Below are 12087 nucleotides of genomic sequence, written 5' to 3'. Positions count from 1 at the left end.
GGAAGCCGCCTCGATCTTATTGAAGAGGTGGAATAGAAATATATTTTATTACTGTTATTATTATTCATGATTCCATAGAAAGATGAGCCGTTGCAAGAAAAGAGGAAAAGCAGTTAATATAACCAAATGCAGACCGATTACAAGAATAAATTGTTTGCCTTCCATCTGGTTGGAACAAGACCGAGTGCTTTGCCTGTGATTCATAAGAAGCAGCATTCTTTACTTGTTTTTTTTCTTCATGTTTTCCCTTCCATTTGTTCCTGACAGCTCTCTAAACCAGTCGCTCTGTGTACTTCTTGAGAAGAGAATAATGACTCTGCTTTTTGTTTCTCCTTCTTCATCTTGTGGTTTTGGGGTGGTGCGGTGTGTGTGTGTCCCTTTTTGCTCATGCTCAAGGCGTGGCGTCCCACGTCAGACGGACCGTGACTCATTTTTAGCCGCCAAAGTCTGAGCGCCTGAGACCGTCTTATAAAAGAGCTGGAAGCAGACGGCTTCAGCAGTCAGAGAGGGAGGCAGACGGAGGACAAAGCCCTGAAGGAAGAAAGGAAAAGTTGTCCCTCGAATCCCAGCTGGCGCAGCAACCTCTCCGTCTCCAAATGGCTCAGAAGATGATGCTCCTGGGTCTCCTCCTGGCTTTGTGGCTAGCCCTGGCCAAGGCGGCCACCCTGGCTCCCAAAGGTAAGTTTTCATCTGTAAACTGTTGGCGGGTTATTGGGATACAGGATTGTGTATTTTAACGCAATCCCCGGTTGTGTTGCACAGAGAGGCGGGATAGAAATCAATTGTATTATTAAGTGAATACAATGGAAACATATCCCCCAATTGGTCAGATTTTGCAACGATAATCCTGGTTAATCCTTTGCCATCCCACTTTCTCAGATGCTGTTAAAATGCCCTGGCTTTTCTCTCCTGCTTTCCCCCTTTCTCTTTAGCTGACTTCCATCCAAAACCCTTCGACGGACCTGGTTTGGCAGAGTCAGTCCCAATTCATCCTCTGCATTCCCATATTCTCAGGTCCAGAACACATTATAGAAATGATTCAGTTCGAGATCGCTTTAACTCCCCCGGTTCAGTGCTAGGGAATCCTGGGCATTGTAGTTTGTTGTGGCACCATGTCTCACAATACGACAGTTCCCAGGATTCCCTAGCACTGAGCCAGGGCAGTTAAAATAGTCTCAAACTGGACTATATCTGTAGTGTGTCTTGGTCCTCGGCTGCTTTTAAAATATCCTGGTTTCTCTCTCTTCCTCCTGCTTTCCTCCTTTTGTTCCCAGCTTACTTCAGTTGCATATCTTCCAGCTATCCTGATTTGGCAGTATCCCCCAGTTTTGCATGGTTAATCCTCTGCCTTCCCACTTTCTCAGCCGCTTCAAAAATGCCCCAACTTCTCTGTTTTCCTCCCGCTTTCCCCCTCTACCCCCAGCTTGATGGGTTCAAGAGATGCATATTTTGCACATGCACCAAATCTACTTTTGTGCTCCCCAAATTCCTTCATGGTTTGCCTAACCTTCCTGAACCATCCCTCCATTTGTTAAACAGTTGTTCCAAACAGCACAAGTCTATCTTCAATCCCTCTCCTTGAAATCTAAAATCCTGTTATTTATATATTTATCCTATTTCCTCCAAGCCTCAGCAGCATTTCATTCTACTGGCCAAAGATTAAAAATATGTGGGTTAATAAAATCCTGCCTTGTCAGATGTTTTAGCACCGTTTAGTACAGGACTAAATGGCAACTTCTGCAAACTTTGTTTTTTTCTCTTGGGTTGGTGCATTTGAAAAATGAGCTCGCTCCGAGATCTTGTGACTCACTTTGTGTGTTTGTGTGTGTGTTTTTGTTTTGCATGCCACCCAGAAGCATTGTGTGCGTGTTTCCATTTTGTTTCATTTCAGCCAAGCGATTTTGCAACATCTTCCAAAGCATCTTAATTTCCCTAGAAAAGGAAACCATTCAAGGAGTTTTGAAAAATGTTGCAAAACAGCCAACATTTCTAATGTAATCGGTTTTAACCTAGAAAGGGTTTTAACATAGTTTCAGGTGGGGCTGGATAAACTTTCGCTCGGAAAGCAAACTCTGGATGAAGAAAGGGATGCAGAACATAAAGCAGCTTTGTTTGGAAATTAAGAGAGACATCTTAGCTAAAGAGTCTGTTCCCAGATCAAGATGAAACGAAGGGATTCCTCCTTATCACTTACTTATGGGGACAGGATAAGAAACATTTCAGGCTCATTGCTTTTAGTCAGAAGGAAAGCAGATTGCAGGGTGAGTCCTGGCACCCACAAGGGCCGCAAAGGAGAAAGCTAAATAAATACATAGATACCCCTGGAAAGTCTTTGGAAATGGTTGCAAGGAATCGGTGAAGCCTTGCAAGCTGAGCTGGACCTCTGCCATCCCACTTTTTAACCCTTTGCCATCCCACTTTTCCCAGTTTTTGAAATGTCCTGGTTTCTTTCTCCTCCTCCTCCTCCTTGGTCCACAGCTTCCTTCAATTGCCGAAAGCTGAGCTCCAAGGGCAAAAGGAGTTTGCACTCCATTAACTCAGCAGAGAAGAATGGAAAAGGGAGTACCTTGCTCAGGCAAGTGAAGCCTTGCAAAATGAGAGCTGGTTTGCAAAATTGCCTGAAGAGGTGAAGTCGAAGGCTTTCACGGCCGGCATCCATAGCTTTTGGTGGGTTTTTCGGGCTATGTGGCCATGTTCTAGAAGAGTTTATTCCTGACGTTTCACCAGCATCTTCTAGAACATGGCCACATATCCCAGAAACCTACAAAAATCTATGCCTGGAGAAGATTTGCAAAATTACCACGTTTCAGGGCCTTCTAGTTTTTGCAAACTTAGAAGGCCCTGGAATTTGGTAATCCTAACCGGGAAAGCCATGCACCCAAGATTTGCAGGAGATTTGCTGGCATTCTAGACTCATAGAGCTGGAAGGGATCACGAGGGCCATCCAGACAGTCCCAAATTTTTGAATTTTAAAATATAAAACGGGTTATTAAGCCACCCCTTCTGCTGTTTCCTTGTTGCATGGGGCAAAAGCAAGGGTTACGTAACCCCTAAATAAACTGATTTTTGCAAGGCCACCTCTGTTGACTGTGGGAAGAAAGCGTTCCTGGTTTTGCAAAAGGAGCATGCAGGAATGCATAGCCCAGCCAGAGATTTCACGGTGAGCAGCTCCTCTTGGGTCTCTTTTGTCTCTGGGTCAATATTTACCCATACCCTCCAAGATTTTGCAGACGGAAACCAGGACGCATGTGGCCAAGCAACCTCAGAGTGTGGTCAAAGATTGCAAACATGATGAAAGGGGAGGAAGAAGCAAGCCAGGAGAGGCGGCAGCAGTTTGCTTTTGCTTTACTTAACTGGGAAGGGCATGCTTCTGCCTTTTCCTTGCCTCTCTGCTGAGTTAATGGAGGGCAAACTCCTTTCACATTTCAGTTTGCATCAGTTGGCGTAAGCTGAGGACCAAAGTGGAGGAAGAGAGAGAAAGCGGGACGTTTTAAACGCAGCTGCAAAAAAGTGGGAAGGCAGAAAAAACTAGCTTTTTCCTGCCAAAATGGGACAGTTAGCAGATGTAGAGGATGTTTCCATACTTAGGAATAGATAACCAGTACCCAGGAAACTCTCCCAGAAAGGGTCAGAAATGCCAGCCTTAATTGCCATTGCTAATTTGCACCTCCGTGTGATGAAGTATGAAATACTCTCTCGCCTCAATTCCTCCTTGCCAAGGAAGCTGGGCCAGATTTTCCTGTTTGCTGTTCTGTATGCATGCCAGCTGGCTGTGTAACCGAGGGAGGAAATACTTGAAACCGATTAAGAAGCGATTAACTGTAACTCCTGCTTGCAAGGACGGCTGCAATGGGTTTTAATCCCCCCCCCTCCATCCCCACAAACTGACATCTTGTCATCTCCAAACAGGGCTTGTTTGGTTTGATTTTTAGCAAATGACTTCAGATATGCTTCGTATCAGCAGAGCTCCAGGATGTGTGCGGCACAGCCTAGGAAATCTTTTCTTAAACTAATCCGGGACAATCGCAACACTTGAAAACGTATAGGAATTGTGCAACCCTCTGTGGGTTTAGCATTGCAGCTCCCAGAAGCCCCCTAGCCTGGATAGCCAGGGGTCAGGGATAATGGGAGTTGAAGTCCAACAGTGTTACAAGGAAACATGCGATTCACATCTCTGCTTGAAAACCCTACTAGCCTCGATAGACAGGGGTCAGGGATGATGGGAGTTGAAGTCCAACAACATTTCAAGGAACACACGATTCCCATCCCTGTTTGAAAACCTTACTAGCCTGGAAAGCCTATTGTCCTTGATGGAAGTTGAAGTACAACAACATTTCAAGGAATATGTGACTCCTGTCCCTGTTTGAAAACCTCTGATCTATAGTTTGGGGAGGCACTAGAGCTCTCTGGCTAAATGCCCTTCTCTAAACTACATATCCTAGGATTTTATAGGATGGAACCATGGCAGTTAAAGCTAAATCATCACACTATAATTGTATAGTGTGAATGGGCATCTGCAGGTCTGGAATTGAAAAATGCTCCAAAGATGATGTTTCAGATACTGGAAGTTAATGGTATTTTGGAATGACTTGCTGGTATTTCTTGGTTGAATCCTGTTTTTCTGTCCCTTCAGGAGATGAGGCTGAGAAGCCACCTCTTCAACCCTTCGACGACGACGTCCTCCAACAGCAAATCGCTCCAGATGAGATCCCACTGGAGTTTCTCTTCCAGAAAGAAATCGACTTGGGAGAAGGTGAGCAGTGAGAGAGACCTGGATTGACTCTGGGATCCTGCTGGAGAAAGTGCCGGAGAATGGCTGAAAAACATGTATTTCAAGCGTGGAGAAATCCTGATAAAAATAATCATGGACTGACAAGAATCTTGACAGTTCAGGACTTGTTTTGTGCAGAACCGGAAACAGTACAGTATTTACTGCATGGAAAATAACATTTCAACCCAGGAATATTAATTCCTCTGCAGGAAATGCTATAATGGAGGATATATTCTGCATCGATTTAGCACACAGTTTATTTGCATAGAAACATCTGCAAATAAAACAACATTTTCTACCCAGGGATTAATATTTCTACATTGAAATGTTATTTTTCTATGTAGAAAATGCTGCTTCCTGCATGGAAAATGCTATTTTCTGTGCAAAAAACCTTAAGTGCAAGTTTTGCACAGAATAAGCCCTGAATTGTAAATAGTGTTGGAAAATGGTGTTGTTTTCAAAGGCTTTCTTGCAAGTGGAAGAAAACCACTGAGATTAATCTATTAATTCTATTAAAGAGGTCCTACCCAGGAACTATTCTTTCCATGGTATTTCTGCCACTGGTACCAAGTTTTCCATGAAAGAAGTCCTACCCCAGAACAATGCAGACTTTGCTAATGGAGGTTTCCCTGTGTTTTGGTCTTTGTTAATGGAGGTTTCCTTGTGTCTTGTTCTTGCGTAGGTCTTGACCTCCCCGTCCTGATCCATGGGGAGCCCCAGGTCAGTCTGTCGGACCCGATTGGCCCCAGGGCAAGGCGGCCTAGTGGGTGCTTCAACGGTCTGCTCTGCACCCGGGTAGCCCCCCGCTACAGACTGGATGAATTCCCCCCTGCCCGCCCCACGACCAGAAACATCGGCAACATCTGCAACCAAGGGCGGAAGAAGCTCTCTTACGGGCCGTGGAACTTGCCCCAGACCAGCTACAGCCATCTTTCCCGCCAAGGAGATGCCCTCAACAACCTGGAAGCCGGGGTTTCCGAGTGCTGTCAGATGGAGGACGATGAGGAGAAACTATCCTGCTGCGCCACAGTGGTAAGTTGGCTCTACCTATTTGGTGTGGGGTCCCTATATAGGGTTTTCAGGTCTCAGAGTCTGTTCTGGAGTCTCCATTTTTCATGCGTCAGGAGATAAGAGTGCCGGTTCCCTACCTTTACCTCAGCTGCAGGTAAAAGGGCTGGTTTCAAATCCCTAGCTCAGCAAGGAAAGCACCAACTTGCTAAGATTTTGCAAGGCTTAATTGATTGGTAGCTGAAATATGCAAAGTTTTCCCAAGGAGTCAGTATATTGACCAGCTTGATATAATTTCCAACACAGTTAAAGCGGGATCAAACTGCTTTAGTTGTGCAGTGTGGACTCACTCCAGGTATGTACAAATGGGCAGCTACTCCTCCATCACAGTGTCCTGCAAAGGCCCAGCAAAGGAACAGATAATGTGTCCAAAGTACAGGAGGCCTCATTTTATTCAAAGTTGGAGGAAGCACAAAAGGAGTTCCACGCCTCTGAGGCCACGGATTGTGGTGGAACCCACCCAACGGGGATTTTGGGAAGCACCAGCGACCTCTCAGAAGTTGACCTGGAGGTGGCATCCCTGTCTTTTAACTCCAGAAGTCTGGGGGCAAAATTATGTGGCGGTTCCGTGGCACATAGAGTCCCACTGCATATGCAATCCACAGCCACTATCGTCAGTTCTGTTGGCTCTTCTTCACAACATCTTAAATTTGGTCTCAGATTTAAAAACAACAGCAGCCACAACAATGTTACTATTTGAGAGTAGGCAATTGTGATGGGTCTGGGGGCCGGTTTTGTGCCCCTGGACCCTCCAAGGGGATCAGACATATTGCCCAAAAATTCTCATTTTGAGAAACAGTCTACTTTTTAAAATATTAAATGGTGCCAACAAATTAAAAAGGTGAATTGCCACTTCTGGAATATGCCAGGAGAAGCAATTAATCTCCCAATTTTGAGCCAGAAAGTGGACAATCTGGATCCTGGAGGGTACAAAAACAATCCTTAGGAGCCACACACACCTGTGGACCCCCATGCCGGTCCTTTTCTCCCCTCTGCCATTGATCCTTCATCTTTCCCAACTCCACTTCAGTGGTCAGATGTCTTGGAGAAGTTCTGCGACACTGAATTCTCTATAAAGACGAGGCCGTACCACTGTTGCAAGCTGAGGGGTCTCCATCGGGAGCGCTGCTTCGTCAAAGAGGCCACTTTCCTGGATTACGACTTCAAGAACCAGACCTTTCCGGAGGAGGAGCCGTCCAAGATTCCCTCCGGCTACAATGAGGAGAAGAACCTGAAGATCTCCTTCCCTCCCGGACAGCCCACCAAGGAAAACATGAAGAACATTTGCCAGCTGCGCAAATTCCGGAATTCTGTCTTGGCGGCAACCAGCCTCCCGCTGTCACATTTTGGATGGTTCGTGCGCCAAGCCAAGGCCCTGAATCGTGTGGAGAAGGAGTTCAAAAAGTGTTGCCGGAAGGAGGACATTGGGTGCGCCCGCAAAGGGGTGAGTTTGGCCCAGCCGGGACTTCTGGAGAGGCACGGCGCCATGGCTCCTACGCACATGCTTAGGGTTGCCGGTTATGGATTGGCCAAGGCCCAAAGGTTTCTAGCCTCCAGATAGACCTAGGGGTCTGTTTAAGCATTGAGAAGCAAGCATAGCTGCTCATTGTCTGTCTCACACAAACACCCCTCTATTTTTCTGTGTGGAAATAAAGGCAGAAGTCTTAGCTAATTTCACCAAATCAAGGTGAAATAAGGGGATTATTTGCTGGATGGTTTTTGCATTATCTTTCATTTTGTGTCAGGAATCCACTAATCAGTGATACCTTTACTGGCCAAAATGCACAATATACATGTTGCAAGCTTTTGAAGCTCCATGCAAGTGTGTGTATTGTGCTCTTTGGTTGGCCAATAAAGGTATGACTGTTTGGTGGATTTTTGATGCTATTGGATTTGCTGTATTGGCCAGCATGGCTACACCTGTATGTTTTCTGCACTGCTGTTATTGTGGCCTTACCTATGGCCATTACCATTATTATTATTATTGATTATTATTGGCTTTTCTCTCTCCAGTGGGAAAAAGCCCTCACTCAGTACTGCAGGCAAGAGTTCTCGGTGAAGACCAGGCCCCACATGTGCTGCAAAGAGGGTGAAATGGATGCCCGATTCAGCTGCTTTAACAACCTGGCCCCGTACCCGGCCTACGACAAGGAGATCAAGTCGGTCAGCCTGGCGGACATCACTTCGCCCCTCCTGGACTCACTCTGCGGCCAGTTCACACTTCTGAGCAAGGGGTAAGTCGCTCCCCTTCTGGGGCTGACCACTGTCACATAATGACAAAACCCAAGAATTGGGGGAAGTTATATTTCCCAGGATAGATGTAGTCATCCGCAGACTTGAAATTCCACTGTGTGGATATGCGTTGTCCTTATAATAATTACCATTATTCCAGTTGGGTGGGACAGGTGAGGAAATGATAGTTCTGCATGGCATTCCTGGTACAGACGGTTGGCTTGAAAGGAGCCACACAACCCACAGACACACACACCCAAAAAAAGTTGTTGGTCTGAAATACTATTCCATTTAATGAGAAGCTTCAGATTGATTTGGTTTCTGGGTCTGTGTCTCCCTCTTGTGGTTCATCCACAAAGATACACTCCTCCCATCCATTTCCATTCTCTCCTAAATCACTTGCTCTCTTTCCATCTCCCCATCTTATCAGTTTTGCACAAAATCATGACTGTGTTTGTGATGTAATTCACAATGTTTAATGACCTCACCAGAAGCCATCACTAGGTTTTACGTTTTGGCCTAGACAGCTTTGGGCCTGGAACAATCCTGAACCCTACTTAAAATGTAAATTCATTGCACTATTTTTGCAAAAAGAAAGGGTTCATGATAGGTAACTGCATTATTTTTAATGCATTCCTTCCAAACTCTGTCCTTGGTTGGAATGTCTTTTTGTTTTGCTCTTGCAATGGCAATAGTGTTGATGATTATAAATAAGGTTTCTCTTTCTCCAGGAGACAGATCCCTGCTCTCATCCAGAACATCACAGAACCCTGTTGCCAACTGCAAGGCAGCGAGAGAATTGACTGTGCCAAGGAAGAGGTGAGTAACTAGTTGAAGCTGGGCTCAACTCCAACTAAGAGGAAAGGGCTGGGTGCAAATCTCTAGGATTTTCAAGTTTGCAAGGATCTGTTGATTTCTTGCTGCATGCAGCTTGAAAAGACTCTCAAACCCCTTGCAGTCGTTGTGGTGCCAGGGCTCACCCTTCCTTCTGCTCTGCACTCATCTTCTGCCTAGAAGCCACGAGATTGGATTAAAAGTTCCTTATCCCCTCTTCTACAAAAGCTTACACGGTCTTTGCTTTCCTCCCTAGAAAACCCAGTTTATCGCCAATCTTTGCGGCGCTCAGAGAAAGAGCTGGAAAGACCCCGAAAGCTGTTGCGCCAAAGAGGAAAATGAGGTTCGTGAAAGCTGCTTCAACTCCAACTACCTGAGCAACGTGGCTCTGGCCAGCGTTGAACAAGCTACCGCCGTGCCGACAGAGCCCGCCGTAACAGTCCCGACGGAATAATTGCCGCTAAAAAGCTAAAACCCACCTCGTTCTTCCCACCTCCTGGCCTGTCTTTCCATTTCCAGAGAGCTCCCTTTCCCTATATAGGGAATGCGTTAGGTCCCTTCTTGGCCCAAGACCTCCCAGACTTCTAGAAGGGGCATTAAGCTCTCTGCATTGCCACTCAAAGAGGACCTTGAAAAAATAAATCCTTTCATTGCACTTTATCTTCATCAATAGTAGCTGCAGATAAGGCATGTCTGAGATTAGCTGTAGAACAGTTAGAATTAGTTAGATCAGTTCGAATCAGAACAGTTTAGATCCGTTAAAATAGTCAGGACATTTGGAATTAGTTAGAACAAGGGTTGTCCAAAACCTGAGACAAGGTTCTAGACCCACCCCATTTGAGGCCACCAGAAGTGAAAGTGTGTCCATTACTGTCACCTTTTGGGTTTTTCTGGGATGGAGGTGTTCTTGGTTGTTTTAGGATCGGGAGATCCTCAAAATAACATTGCACCACCCTGCAAAATTGTTCGTGACGATTTTGTGGGGTTTATTCAACCTCCGGGTGAGGAAAAATGCAGGGCCCAGGGCCATGCCCTACATGCCCCACAAGGCCCAGCCCTGTTCTAGTATATAACCCTTCCTTCCTTTCCGCTGTCGGAAAGGAAGCGCTCTGGTTTTGCTTCCACACGGAAATATTTTTAGGATGGATGGAAAGAAGCAAAGGAGGAGGAGATAGTTTTTTTTTCTTGCCATTAGATATCTCTCCCAGTTGCAACACTTTTGCCAACTGGGAGGATTCATTGCCTTCCCTCCAAACTGGGATGCCTCCTGATCTCCGCAAGATCTTTGGGAGCATGTGTTCCCTGGAGCTCTGCACCATGCCTTCCAACGTTTCACGGATGAAAACAAGGACATGTGCATCCAGTGTGATCCAGGTGGCAAAAGTTGTTAATGCACAAGAATAGAGAAGTGAGGGGAAAGTGCAGCAGTTTGTTTTTGCTTGAGCCTCCTGGGAAGGGAGATACTCTGATCCTCCCATCTCTGAATGGAAAGGAAACTGCTTTTGCATTTTGAACTCAGTTTGCAGCACATTAAGTAAGCTGAAGATGAAAGGGGAAGAAGTAAGAGGAACCGGGACATTTTATAAGCGGCTGAAAAAGTGGGAAGGCAGAAGATTAGTCCGGAATATCTCCACCAAATTGGGACAGTGTGCTTTATTCTGTATTCCATTGTCCAAAGAGGAGTGTCTCCATTTGGATCTGTGTTGAAGCAAAACACAGAAGGCTGCTCTCCAAATGGGTATTAATGCCTTGCTTTTGAAGGAGCGATCGGAGGAAGAAACCCAAAACCTGAAGGAAAGGAAGAATATTTGTTTCTTCTGAGCATCTTTTCAGCTGAGCTTAGTGGAGATGCCTGCAAACACCTCAAAATGAAAGAAGGGGTGCGGAGGAAGAAGTTATTAACTTGCCCAAATGTTGTACGTGGCGACGCTTGGCAGGAGAAAGCTCTGTTGAGAGGCATTTTGTTCTGCCATTTGTCTTTCTCTTGCATTTTGACCTCCATTGCACACTCCGCATTGATGCTGTGGTACTCCGAAGTGCGCTTAGTCAAAATCTTTGTCGGAAGCAAAACGCTTTCTAACAATAAACCACTTTTGAGGAAAACTAACCCATCTTGGTCTGGATTCTTTCTTTGGGGGGGAAAAACCCATATCACACCCCACACCTTGTTGCATTGATCAGAAAGCAAAGTGCATGCATAAACACATCCGTATTTTAAGTAACACATTTTAACTTTCGACATTGAGGGACAAAGGCAGGAAGAAATTGATTTATATTCATTTACTGTTTTTAAATCCAGAAAGGCTCTCAAAAAAGATGTCGCCTAAAGCCAGGGTTGGTGGTTGGCCACTTAAATGGTGGAAAGGGTTTTGGGGATGTGATGGGTGCAAACTGGGGTTTTTGGAGATATAATAAACTAGCAGGAGATACAATAAACTAGCCAAAAATACGTATCTTCCTGAAGCTGGGTGATCACCGGCGTTATAATATGTTTCATGTGCCATACCCTTTATCTCTATATTATACTTAACATTTTCTTTCAAAGAATAATCATCGAAGCTTCTATTCCTAATATGATTATACATTATAAATACCCTTAATCTCTAATTTATATTAATATATCTAATTTATATAACATTTCCTTTCGAATGCTAATCATCAAAGCTTTTATTCTTAGTGTGATGATATATTACAAATACTCTTTATCTCTAACTTATATTTTGATCCTTTACTCCTCTTTCTTGAGGATTATTGTCACCAAAATTTTCCATGCACCACTATTATTTACACCATTTCTCTAGCTTTTAAGCTGTTCCTTCTGCCATCCTATTTTTCTATCTTTTTCCAGACTTGGCCATAAATTCTCTTATGAACTTAACAGCAAACCCATGAATTTTGTAGGGTTTTCTTAGGCAAGGGAGCCTCAGAGGTGGCTTTTGCCTGTTCCTTCCTCTGAAATAGAGCCTCCAGTGCATGGCACTCCCTGGCGGTCTCCCATCCAAGGGCTAACCAGGACTAACCCTTCTTAGCATCTAAGATGAGACATTTTTGGTGTCTTTATGTACATTGCTCCAATGAATGAATCCATTTAACCGCCAGGGGGCAGTTCATGGTCAGCATTTCGGCCATCATTCGCAAGGCCCTAAACCTAGCCGCTTTTTGGATGTTTTCCTAAATATGAC

General features: G+C 45.0%; 2 protein-coding genes across 2 annotated transcripts in view; both read left to right on the top strand.

The window, feature by feature from the left end:
* LOC149301773 (threonine--tRNA ligase 1, cytoplasmic-like) overlaps positions 1 to 336 on the top strand; it is a 30169-nt gene extending 29833 nt beyond the window's left edge. Inside the window, exon 18 of the mRNA XM_089483286.1 lies at positions 79 to 336. The gene's annotated coding sequence lies outside the window, so the exon portion shown is untranslated. The remainder of the gene's footprint in view (positions 1 to 78) is intronic.
* A 146-nt stretch (positions 337 to 482) lies between these two features.
* On the top strand, positions 483 to 11012 carry ECM1 (extracellular matrix protein 1). The gene is made up of 7 exons (XM_089483287.1): positions 483 to 678; positions 4634 to 4753; positions 5454 to 5803; positions 6870 to 7283; positions 7853 to 8073; positions 8803 to 8890; positions 9162 to 11012. The coding sequence occupies exons 1-7, from the start codon at positions 597 to 599 to the stop codon at positions 9357 to 9359; spliced, it is 1473 nt and encodes a 490-aa protein (XP_089339413.1). The 5' UTR covers positions 483 to 596; the 3' UTR covers positions 9360 to 11012.
* Positions 11013 to 12087: the final 1075 nt, after the last annotated feature.

This window comes from Sceloporus occidentalis, unplaced genomic scaffold (assembly GCF_023333645.1).
Source record: "Sceloporus occidentalis isolate IW3139 unplaced genomic scaffold, rSceOcc1.0.p SCAF_20, whole genome shotgun sequence".
NCBI lineage: Eukaryota > Metazoa > Chordata > Lepidosauria > Squamata > Phrynosomatidae > Sceloporus > Sceloporus occidentalis.
The sequence above is the reverse complement of the archived record's forward strand: the minus strand, read 5'-3'. Positions and strand labels throughout refer to the sequence as shown.

Excerpts from the sequence above, each read along its gene's own strand:
- ECM1 (XM_089483287.1), top strand. The coding sequence starts at position 597 with ATGGCTCAGAAGATGATGCTCCTGGGTCTCCTCCTGGCTTTGTGGCTA. Across the intron at positions 679-4,633 it reads GGCCACCCTGGCTCCCAAAG|GAGATGAGGCTGAGAAGCCA; the intron begins GTAAGTTTTCAT and ends CTGTCCCTTCAG. Across the intron at positions 8,074-8,802 it reads TTCACACTTCTGAGCAAGGG|GAGACAGATCCCTGCTCTCA; the intron begins GTAAGTCGCTCC and ends CTCTTTCTCCAG.